This window comes from Tachysurus fulvidraco, chromosome 7 (genome assembly GCF_022655615.1).
Source record: "Tachysurus fulvidraco isolate hzauxx_2018 chromosome 7, HZAU_PFXX_2.0, whole genome shotgun sequence".
Taxonomy (NCBI): Eukaryota; Metazoa; Chordata; class Actinopteri; order Siluriformes; family Bagridae; genus Tachysurus; species Tachysurus fulvidraco.
Window position 1 is genome coordinate 27249578 of NC_062524.1, and position 12799 is coordinate 27262376.

Here is a 12799-nt window from a genome sequence, read left to right on the forward strand (position 1 = left end):
GATGGGGCAGGGAGAGAGAAAGGAAGACATTCATTAAAGCAGCATGCAGACAAATACTTGCCTTTGCATGGTACCATGCAAGACATCAAACATCACATGCAAGCGCTCTGATCACCTGATCACCTGTTCACCAGATTACATGATCACCTGATCACCTGTTCACCAGATTACATGATCACCTGTTCACCAGATTACATGATCACCTGCTCTCCACTCCTGTAGGAGGAAAAGGTCACAGTGCTGCAGCGACGATGGTCTTTCTCAAATTAGCGCTCGTAGTAACTGCATGTCATGAGCATATATATGTTGCTGAATTCGGGAATGAGATCGGTCATAAGGTCATAAGGTGTTTTTAGGAAAAGCTTGCAAGTTTTTATTCTAAAACTTACACATGGACATAGTCGTGACGTAAGGAAATTCCAATGTATGGAAGGAGTCTCCAGGGTCAGAGGTGAAACCACAACCAATATTAAAATAACTATGTTTGATGTTTTTTTTTTAATTATTATTTATTTATTAAGCTTTTAAACGGGAAACAGATATTTCATTTTTTTATGCTACATTAATTTACAAAAGTGTCAATAATGAATTAATTACAGTGTGGGCAGGAATCTAGTATCTTATACAGTCATCAGCGCTCAGATTTGTTTAAGTTGGATTGACAGAGCTGTGATCCAACTTTCTTGACAAAGATTGTAGCAGAAAAAAAGAGCGAAAATCTTTTTTGGAAACATTAAAGATGGTGTAAAATAAATATCATATTGAATATAAAATATGGCGGAAAATAAAGGGTCCGCAAGGCTTCACCTCGATCAGCTCTCTAGTTCAACAGTCATGGCTCTGATCGGGTAGTCGGACAATTTAGATCCTTCCAGAGCAGTGGAACATTTGCTCACTAAAGAAATCTGACAGTGTACCTCAGAAATCAAGGACCATCGATGCTCTCTATGTTCCCTTACTGGAAATAACGTCATATATTGTAAAAACTTTCTCTACTAGCTAGTCTCTGATCCAGCTTGAGGTAGAATGATAGAAGGGCGTGTGATCACGTTAACACATTTATATGATGTATAAAACAAATATTCGGTTTGTTTGAGTTTTTATAGTGATTGATGAAGTTATCAGCGTCCCAGAGTGTAGTGAGCAAGGATCCTTACCGGTGCCTTAAATCATGTACATCAGTGGTCCCCTTCCTTTTTTTCGCCGCGGTCAATGGTCAATGTTTGATCATTTTACCGCGGCCCGCTGGGGTAGCGGCTATACAATTAAATTAAAATAAATAATTTATTTTATATCATAAAAATAATATAACCCGATATCATGATATTTTGTGCATGCGCGGTATCGGTGCGGCTTTAGGTGACGTTTCTCAGCTCCCGGTTAACCTCTCGTCCATGGAAAGTCGCACAAACCTGAGAGAAATACACCACAGTAAATAAAATGGAAATAATTTAATGTTCCTTGGGCGGCCCGGTACAATTTGGTCCACGGACCGGGGGTTGGGGACCACTGATGTACACGATATCATGAGCTAGGGAGCTAGACAGATAATGCTGATTGAGATGCACCCTAAGAAAAGGAGGAAAATGGAATGTGTGTGTTGAGTAGTTATTAGGACACATGTCCAAATTTGCTCTGTTGGTGGTGCTAAAGTGCTTGAAGGATGTAAGCCAAAATTGGTGTGAAGGTAGCTCAGAGTGTCCTCAAAAACTGTGCCAAATTTCATTAAAATATTCTATTCATTCTTTGGTTTTCCTTAGACTATCTGTGTGAAGTGATAATAAAAAGAAACACCTAGTTAGAGTACATGTGGCTATGGTGCTTGGTCCCCTAATTCTAATCAAATCCTGCAGTTGGGTTTCAGGTTTCAGTCCAGATTTTTTTTTTCTGATGTTGCTCTATTACATAGCAGGTTGACTTTATGTTTAATTTCAATATTAAAGTAAAAAAGATTTCAAATATCGAATTGTGATCAGGGCTTCGGTGTTGTTTCCTGTTCCTCTCTAACATGGTCATGGATCGCTGCTCGTCTCCCGCAACCTGAAGAATGAGGAAATGTTTTTTCAGCAGAAATTATGAAGTGCTTCTTGATAAAGGCGTCTGCTGAAGGCTGGGAAAGTAAACGTGGATCTAATTTGAGCAGTGCTCCTCTGCCGTGCCTGTCCTGAGCCGATACAGCAGTCTCTGATTTATCGGTAATGGAGTGACGTGAGTCTGCTGATCTTTGACGTTTTCAGATTAATGCTTTGATGATTCGATGGTTAAAAGCGTCCCACAGCTCAGCTTCCTCTTTATTCCTTTTACAATGCAGTTACGGAAGGAAAGCGACGGCTAAGTGTCCGGCCACTCTGCTGGAAATCGATGTAAAGCTGCAGTCACAGACGGCATTTGGGGCTGGATTACGTGTGTGTGTGTGTTTCTCATCACTTCACAGTGTCCGTAGTATTTTCCTGACTTGAAGCTCTCTAGAACTGGACTGTATTTTTATTTTTTGCGGTTCTCTGCATTTTTAAAACTGGTCACATTATTAAACGGTTAAAATCTAATCTCTCATCAGTCTAACAATGACTCCATCTGCTTTGTGCTTTGTTGACAGCTGTTACAAGAAAAAAAATAAAATAAAAAATGTATTCATATAATGTATATATTCAGCTAATAATCTGATGTTTACACACTGAAATGTAAGGTACCTGTGTTAGTTTTACCAAAAAACTTTTTACGTAAATGTTATATAAAAATTTTATGTTTCTCAACAAAACTTTTTTTTTTTTTTGTGATTTTTTTGTGATTGTTTATAATCAGCTTCATTTCAACAAGTTTCTCATGACTCGGCTGTATGATGTAAAGCCATCGTGATTAATTCATGGAGCATTAACCAAAGCCACAATCATCCAGTGCGAAATCTCACGAGGATGTTGATGACACTGATGGGAACTATGGTATAATAAAGTGTTTAATTTATGTTTGTGTTACATTTGTGTATCTGGAATCTCAACACTGTGTTTTGTGGGATGTACGACTAACACGCTAATGTTACACGATTATATCACGTGGAGTCGACGTAAAAGGCGTTTGAAATAAAGTAAATTTAACCAGCTTTTTGTCATTGAGCTAAATATTATTGGCCAGATGTCGCCTCTCGTCTACACGCTTGTGTTTCTTCAGCTTGAACCCGATCCTCTGGATAATCACCGAGTAGCTTATAGTCCTAATAACCTTAATCCCAGAGGTGGCATTACACATGCTGTTTCTCACGCAATGTCACTGAAATACTTCACTGGTTTCCCCTTCAAAATAGGATTAGAGTGAAAATGAAACAGTTTTTATAGATTTTGGATTTTAACAGGAAGTTGTAAAAAATAAATGTCTTTTTTTTGGTCTTGAGTTCAAATAAAAAGCAAGTTGTATGGAATCCATTCTATAGTTAATATTATATATTCATTCATTCTCTACCGCTTATCCGAACTTCTCGGGTCACGGGGAGCCTGTGCCTCTCAGGCGTCATCGGGCATCAAGGCAGGATACACCCTGGACGGAGTGCCAACCCATCACAGGGCACACACACACTCTCATTCACTCACACACTCACACACTACGGACAATTTTCCAGAGATGCCAATCAACCTACCATGCATGTCTTTGGACCGGGGGAGGAAACCGGAGTACACGGAGGAAACCCCCGAGGCACGGGGAGAACATGCAAACTCCACACACACAAGGCGGAGGCGGGAATCGACCCCCCGACCCTGGAGGCGTGAGGCGAACGTGCTAACCACTAAGCCATTTATATTGTTTAAAAATGTATTGTGTAAATCAGTTGTGTAAAATTTCTTTGGCTTTCATGAGTAGTGTTTGCTTCAAGATTAAGCAATAAAAATAAGAAATAAATGAAAATAAGTGAGGAGCTACATTTAAATTCTTTAAACAGGGAAAAACTTTTGTTGTGTTAAAACATCCTGGGTGTCCAAATTGTTCCTGCTTCACATTTAGCTCTTCCTACGATGACTAATTCTCACATTTGCTTAAACCAGAGTTCATTTTCAGAAGATGGATTCAGACACGAAGCTACTGCCAATTTCTCAGTCGTAAAGATCCTTTAATAAAAAAAGTTTTTCTTTTCCTTATTTGTATTTGTTGCTGCAATGTTTTGTTTTCTGGCAGAGGTTTTATGAATTTATCTGCACCACCTGCTTTACACACACACATGCACACACACACACACGCTTCCTCCAGGTGAGGAACAGAACGCAAGCGTCAATATTATCTGCGAATATTTGGTTTCATTTCCTTCGTTTGGACGTGTCATTGAGCAGAGAAAATGAATGCAAAGAAAAAAATGCCTGACTAGCCTGGTGTCGGTGTGTGAACGTTCATGCTGTGAAAGCAGGTGGCGTTACACGTGAGGCGGCACGTTGGTGGTGCACGTGAGGCAACACGTGAAATGTTCAAATGTTCTCCACATCGTAGGTGTTACAGCTCATCAAGCTGCGAAAACTCACTTAAAATAAATAAATAAATACATAAAAATAAGCAAGGAACTGTTTTTGTGTGTATGTGTGTATGTGTGTGTGTGTGTGTGTGTGTGTGTGTGTGTGTGTGTGTGTGTGTGTGTGTTAGATGTGTTAGATTCCCGCTGTTAAAGGCTTTTAGGAAGCTGTCGTTATTTGATGAACTTTATGTTGTTCTCCGGACTGTAATAAACTCTACACTAGACGAGAGTAGATGCTAGATTTTGAGACGTCGAGAACTACCAGGATAAATACATTTTTAATTCCATATTCATCCAACAAACAAACAAAAAACAAACAGATAAAAATAATGAATATGCAATCGTGAACGATGTCAAACCCACCCACAACCTGTCGTTGTTGTTTTTGTTTTTAAGAAATCTTTATTCATAATTTATGTACATTTCTGAACCGTACTTTGAGTTAAAAATAAATAAATAACGGGGAAAAAAATTATTCTGTGACTCAGTGGACAAACTCAAATTTTTGTATTTCTAGTAAATTTTCATTTAGAATTTTTCCTCAGCATGTTTTCTTCCCACTTATCCCAGTTGAGAATAAGGCACGCTCATATTATCTATCACTAATGTAATGGTTTAGTAATGTTGCGTCAGGACATGCCAGTCAATGTGAGGTTCTCTCTTGACAGCTCTGTTTAATCTCCAAGAACAAAATAAAATATCATCAGGGAAAAATCCATCTCATCTTTAGGATCGTATCTACGAGCTCCTAATCTGCACTGACTGACTGACTGACTGACTGACTGACTCCACATATCACAAATGCCTCGTTGTCACTACCTTCTCATACGGCAGGAGTTAAAGAGCGTGATGTCGTCATATTTCTGTGTCTTCAGACGCCGCTGTCATCATCAGTCCCTCACAGACTAAATGCTTAACACAGTCACTCTAAACCACATACGGCTGTCAGACACGGCCTCGGGCACAAATCCTGCCTTGGGATGCACACGCTAGACATTTCCGCGCTCGTTTGAAGGGATCTCGTATTTGAATGTACTACAGTGTAAGCACATCCTGGTGCTCTGGACGGAAATGATTACATTGGAGTTTAGCGACGGTTGATTAATTGTTTCTTCTCATGCTGCGTTGCTTAAAAGCCTAATTTGCATCAGTGCTCTTCATTTAAAGGATGCGGACAAAAATTGCTATGATTACTGCAATGCTGCAATTGTAGGCGTGGCTAAAATGATGAGCATTCGGCAATAAACAGGCACCTAAAACCAACTGGCAAAATGGGAGGGGTTTTGGTGAGGTCTTAGGCGGGGTCATGTGAGGTTCTGGGCGTGGTCAGGTAAGGTTTTCAGAAAACAATAAGATGTGACTCGTAAAACGCTGAGGCTTTGCGATTGGTCAGAAGGTGTGGGTTCATTTTCTATAATGACAATTCAGGTTTATATAAATGCGCTTGTTTTAATACATTATCATTTCTATAGTAATGGTAACGGCTAATTCACAGGGAAGATTCCATTAACTTTCTATCATGCCTTAAAAAAAAGTAATTTTAATAATAATAATTTAAATTTTATTATTTTATTTATTTGTAATGGCTATTACTGAACTAATAATTGAAATGAGCTAGGAGCTAATTTAGTTAAGTTATTGGTTCTCATGAACTAATACCCCTGTCCATGTAGGCTAGCTAGCTAGTTCAAATTTACCATAGAACACTAAGAAGCTAGTGTATGATGGCTAGCTAGATTACATTAGCATAGAAACCTATTTAACTTAGACATTTAACTTTTAAGCTAACCGAGCTGTCGTTATTTCTCATGAACATCCTGTCCATGTTTTTCTATGTTAATCTAAGCTAAATAGGTTAATCTAGCTAGCACATTATTAGACATGCTATTTGACAAACTGTAGCTTAATGTTAAGAAAAATATATGTGTGTAAATTGAAGCTCATTTGTTGCACTGATTTGTTCTGAAAACAAATTAGCTTAGCACTTTAAGAAGAACAATAGTGAAACCAGGAGGAGTGTCAATAAAGTTTTGTTTTCCCTCTAAGCAAAGATTTAGCCTATGTTCCTTTAGCAGCATAAATATAGTAAGTCATACAAGACCGGCGTCACAACACCGACATGGCACACAGACTGGAAAGAGCAACTCGATTTAGTGTTTTTGGTTCAACCAGGTGAGACGTCGAGAGCGTTAAAACATTCTGTCACATTAGAAGAGAAGCGAGTGAGCGAATGAGTCATGCACATCTCCTGATTTCTGTAATGAGAGGCTCAGAGCGAAGGCTAACACAAACATGAGCAGTGCATCAAAATGATTGTTTCAACCAAACAAAGGGATTTACGTGTGAGGCTGTGTGAAGGGTGCAAATCCTTTAATCCCCTGGCTTGATCAGAGTAATGAATAAATGCCTTTAAATTATTTACTGGATAGGTCAGTATCTAGAAATAGATCTGTAGAGTAGGTATTTGTGGGATTTAAGAAAAAGCAGCAGACACTTGGCGAGTAAATAAGCCCAGTCAAGTCTCAGGAACATGGTCACCTTCCTGGATGTGACCGAGTTCAGGAAATGACAGACATCGTTTCATTTGAGATCGCCGTGTGAAATCCAACATGGCCGTATGTAATCATTTAAAAGGCTTGACTAGCCAATGTATGAAGCTACATCATGTGAAATGGATCTGAAATGAAATTAGCTGGCTAATGTTTCCAGAGCACTGATAGCTCTCTCTAGCTAATATTAACAAAGCACTGATAGCTCTCAGTAGCTAATATAACCAAAACGCTAATAGCACTCGCTAGCTAATACTACCAAAGCGCTGATAGCTCATGCTAGTTAATATTACCATGGTACTAATACACTAGCTAGAGCACTGATAACAAAAGATAGTTAATATTACCAGAGTACTGATAGCTCTCAGTAGCTAATATAACCAAAAAGCTGATAGCTTTCGCATGCTAATATTACCAGAGCACTGACTAGTTAATATTACCAGAGCACTGATAGCTTTTGATAAATATTAACATAGCACTGATAACATACTGTAAGCTAGCTGGTATTTCCAGAACACTGATGGCTCTTGTTAAATAATACTACCAGAACACTGATAACTCTCACTAGCTAATATTACCAGAGCACAGATAGCTCTCACTTATCAGTATTAACAGATCACTGATAAGGCTAGCGAGCTAATATTACCACAGTACGGATAGCTCTCGATAACTAATATTACCAGAGCACTGATAGCTCTTCTTAGCTAATATTACCAGAGCACCGATAGATCACGCTAGTCAATATGAACAGAGCACTGATGAGACTAGCTAGCTCATATTACCAGAGCACTTATAGCTCTAGATAGTTAATTTTGCTAGAGCACTGATAATCACTAGCTAGCTAATATTACCAGAGCTCATAGCACTAGCTAGATTAAATTACCAGAGAACCGGTAGCTCATGCTAGCTAATATTACCAGTGTACTGATTGAACTTCACAGGATGTTTATGGTGAATGAGGTACAGAAACTATGATCAGTAAACAAACAAACAGACCTAATAAAACGTTGTAAGCTAGCAAAGAGAAACGTCTAATCATTGTTACAGTTGATTTTCTGTAAGCAGATCTTTATTTAATGTTTATGGAAGGAGTCCCTAGTTCCAGATAAAGGTTTCTGATATCTTTAGGATAAAAGTTCACACCTAGTAATTTTTCTTTTGTTTTAATAACTTAAAGAGAGAGAATAAATTGAAGCTGGCGAGGAAGCATGATGAAGTTTATACAGATTAAAATAAATAAATACAGTCATTTGTACCAAGATGACAAAAACTCTACAAAGTCTGAAATTCAAATCCACTTCACATACCGCTAAATGTTTTACTTAGTGCTGTTACTACAGTGGTGTATTTTTTATTATTATTATTATTATTATTATTATTATTATTATTATTATTATTATTATTATTGATATTATATATTATTTAAAATATATAAATATTGGCAAAATTATTAACATTTTAAATTGGCAACATCATTAATTAAATTAATTAAATTATTTGTGAAAATTTTAATTTAGAAAATTTTATTTAAATTTTAATTTAATTTAGAAAATTTAAAATAAAATTAAAATAATAATAATAAAATATAATAATATATTATATAACAATATATATAATAATGAAACATCCCTTTCAGTTACTGCCATTTTCACACAGTATTGGAGCTAGCCTAATGCTAGAATGTTTGCTACTTTGATCCAGGTCACCAGTTTCCATAACAGTTCCATGGTTCGCTAACATTAAAAACAATATAAGACTTAGCATAATGTTATGCTGTGTTCAACTTGACAGAAAAGCTCGATGTCTGACTGGAATTTTCAAGCTTGTTAATATATAGAGTGAAAAATGTTAAAGGAACAAGAAGCTAACCAGCTAACAGTAGTGAGCATGTTTTGGATATTTACTTTCTTTACGATTTACAACAAACTGTATGGTCAGTGTTATAAACATCACATATACAGCTCATTAGCTCATTAGCAGCTTGGTAATTTATTTACACAGAGATAGACTAATGCTAGCTACCCCAATAGCAAGCTAAGGAACTGGTTTAAAAAAACCTTGAATAATGAAACAAATAAGGCTTTTGACAATTTAATGTATTTAAAGTATTTAATGATTTTAAAAACATCTGCTTTAAAAATTTTCTCAGCATTAGCCTAACAATAACTAGATTCTTAACAGACTTGGCTAACAGCTAAGATAAAATTAAATGGTTCCTACTTAAGAAGTGGAATTAGCTAAGCTAGTTACGTAGCTGCAGAAATGAGAACAATGTTGAGATTAAATTAGTTTGATAGTGTTGCTAAATATTGTTGCACATGTACAAATTTGATCGATACTGTAAAATATACACATTTTTAAACATGTTACCTGGAAATACTTATCAAGAGGTTCTAGAGAATAAAATTGTTATTTAGAATTAGCATATTTTTATTTTTCTTTGGAACCAGAAACCAGAAAAGTGCCAGATCTCTTACCTTCGGTGCAGTCTTTTCCGTGGAATCCCGTCTCGGTACAGTTGCACGTGGGTTCGTTATCGATGATGTTGCAAATTCCTCCATTAAAGCACACGTTATCGTCATCACACGCATCACTGTCCACTCCTGCGCTGTTCAGAATGACAGGCGCAGAGTCGTTGACTTTCAAGTCCGTTATCCAACCCTCAAAGGGAACCTGGTCCTTCACGGCGTTCGATGTCAGGCGTAGCGCCACGGACCGTAGCTCCGGTGGTATCCCTCCTAAGAACAGGTGACTGAACACAGTCATGTCCCGTCTCTTGGACTTCACCTCCACCCATTTGACCTCGTTGTCCACGATGAGCGTTGTGTTCTGGAAGTTCCGCCGTACCATGATGGCATGCCACTTGCTGTCGTTGACCTGCACGTCTGACATCACGGCCACCGGCTCGGCGCAGAAGATCGAGAAGCGGAGATTAAGCTTGCCGTTGTTCATGAGCAGCTCCAAGAAATCGCAGAAGCCTTCGTCGTCAAAGTACACCAGGAGTCCATGGGAGCTCTTGGTTTTCATGTTGAAGCTCATCTCACTCTCACAGCAGGCGTTCCACATGGGGAATGCCATCCACTGGCCCTCAGCACCAGAGAACTTCAGGCTGGAGCTGGCATCTACCAGGGTGCACACAAAGAGTCCGACCCAGAGCAGACGATTGCCTGGGCACGATCGGAGCACCATGATAAAGATAATAGTTCCTAAAAGTATTCTGAAAAAAAAAAAGTTCTTAAAGAACCTGATTCCCACAACTCAATGGAGATGGGTTTAAAAAAATACGCCAATGACCTCGGCTGTGCTGCTGAAGGGCAATACTGGCTTCCTGGCCATGAATCCTACACTGTAGGAGGGAGTAGAACCTCCTAAAGAGAACATTCTTCACCCAGCATTGCAAGAGGCACCAAGGTTAGTCCGGGAATGAATCAGCAGCGCTCTCTGTGCTCTCCTCTCTGTGCTTTTCTCTCTCTCTCTTTATGATCCACAATCCTCATAGTCAGCAGAGCCCATGCACACCATCACCAACATACTAAATGCTACACTCAGGTTTATCAGGTCAGATTAAAGATGCTCATAGACGTAAGAGTCGCTCGTTCTGTCTAGTCGAACAGCCCAACGGTAATCGTTTCTCAGAACATAATCACGCTGTGTGCTGAGCCTGAAGAGAAGGGAAAGGAAAGGATTTGAAAGATTTGTTCATTGTCCAACTCTGTACACTCTCATTTGTTAGGATTCTTTCTTTGTCCATCTCTAGGACCCTTACTAACAGAGAAGGTTCTATGTGGAACCCTACAGAGTTTCTCTATCAGAACAACAATATAAACTTTTAGGAAGCTAAGAACACTTTATTTAATTATCTAAATTATCTTTAAAGTAAATTTTCTAAACCTTTAAAGATCCCATTTCTATCCATCATCCATGCCATAGAAGATGCCATTGTTGGGTTCTTTCACTAAAAGATTATTGAAAGAACCTCTTTTTTTTTCTTTCTTAGTGCCATAAAGAACATTTTTATAGTCTAAAGATCCTTTCCCATTTCAACAAGAACTCTATGTGGAATGGAATTACATATTATCCTGACAAAGAACCCTAAAAGGTGAAGTACCAAGATGTTTAAGGTATGAAGAGTATAAATGGGTTCTTCAAGTGTTCTGTGAGCATTTTAAGGGTTCTTGTAAACTGTCACGCAAAAGGTTTTGCGTGAAGCTCGGATTGAGGGAGTGGTTCCACGTGAACCTTTTTTTAGTGGAACTGGGAAAAAGAAGAGAACCAGGGAAGCTTCAAAGGTTCTATAATTCATGGTATTTCCCCAAACCATATTAGAACCTTGTGTATTTAAATTAATCAGGGAATTTTGGGAGGATTATTTTTTAAAAAATGATTCTTTGTACTTTTTTATACATCTTTTTTTTTTTTGTCCCGATGAGTCAAAGCATCATCAACATATCGTCAACATCGCAGTAGTCTCTCTCTCTCTCTCTCTCTCTCTCTCTCCATCTCTCTCTCCATCTCTCTCTCTTTCTCTCTCTCACACACACACAAACACTCACGCGCGCACACACACACACACACACATACACACACACACACTGCATTGTTTCATCTACAAGCATGCACATGGGCAAGACCTGTGCACTCTTTATGCCCTGTATTTATAGAAAGAAAAATAAATAAATACACTAGTCGTGATTCTCAGTGTGTGAGAATAGAACAGAAGGTTCCGTCCAGAACGAACACCCTGTTGCAGAACCCGAGCAGGAAATACAGGACTGTCACACCTTGGGAACAGGTTCTTAAGCACAACATCCTTAACTTGTGATATTTTAGAGCAACTTACGCATTGCAAGAGCAACAACTCTTTCTCTTTCTTTGTTTTATGAATGTACGTAAATCAAACCTTTTTACACTCTTCCCCATGCAATACACACACACACACACACACACACACACACACACACACACACACACACACACACACACACACACACAGATCATCTTCTGTCCCAGATTAAACAGGAAACGAAAGGAAGGTTGGCAGTAAGTCAGTCATTACGCAGCTACAGTGTTTATATCTCTGGCACAGAGAGCTGCATCAACGCGTCCTGCCTCAGATTAAAACAGAAGGAGATAAAAAGCAGTAGCAGCAATAATTAACAACAACAACAACAACAAATTGTTATGGAATAAATATGTTTACCTCAGATGCTCTGCAAGTTGTGACGGATAGAATCCGCTGCGCTTTGTGAGGAGAGAGAGAATGAGAGGTGGAGAGATAAAGACAGAGAGAGAGAGGGAGAGAGAGAGAGAGAGACAGAGAGAGGGAGAGGAGGAGGAGGATGAGATGCGCTGCCTGGCTGCTCCACTCTCACTGCCAGCATAAGACTGAGAGAGGGTCATGTGACATGGCTCCGGAGTGGGCGGGGCATCAGCGGCGCTGCAGCACCTTGGACAGCTCCAAACACACACACACACACACACACACACACACACACACACACACACACACACACACACACACACACAGATCGTACAATCAGATTTTGTCATGTTGCTTTTGTTATTTCTTCTATTGCTTTAAATTTCACACATGATGTATTTCATACTTCATAAATATGAACAAAGATATTTTTTAAAAGTAAAATTCTCATAGAAGGGAGAACTGATGGCTTAGCGTATATCACGTTTGTCTCTGGGTTCAGGGTTTGGGGTCTGATTTCTGTCTTTATTCTGTGTGGGCAGAGTTTGCATCTTCTCCCTG

At 38.7% G+C, this 12799-nt stretch overlaps 1 protein-coding gene and 1 long non-coding RNA gene across 25 annotated transcripts in view; one reads left to right on the plus strand and one right to left on the minus strand.

The window, feature by feature from the left end:
• LOC113650021 (neurexin-1a) overlaps positions 1–12414 on the minus strand; it is a 298946-nt gene extending 286532 nt beyond the window's left edge. For 19 of the 24 annotated variants that reach the window (XM_047815788.1, XM_047815790.1, XM_047815789.1 and 16 more), the window contains exons 1-2: positions 12239–12414; positions 9516–10699 (exon numbers count right to left, since the gene is read on the minus strand). In XM_047815788.1, the coding sequence (XP_047671744.1) occupies positions 9516–10227 (712 nt within the window). In that variant the 5' untranslated portion in view covers positions 10228–10699; positions 12239–12414. The remainder of the gene's footprint in view (positions 1–9515; positions 10700–12238) is intronic. The other 5 variants (XM_047815787.1, XM_027158051.2, XM_027158044.2 and 2 more) reach the window with 1 other exon arrangement.
• Positions 4–2923, plus strand: LOC125145110. Its single transcript, XR_007143440.1, has 3 exons — positions 4–451; positions 2047–2208; positions 2312–2923. It is a non-coding gene; the product is annotated as an uncharacterized LOC125145110 (long non-coding RNA).
• Positions 12415–12799: the final 385 nt, after the last annotated feature.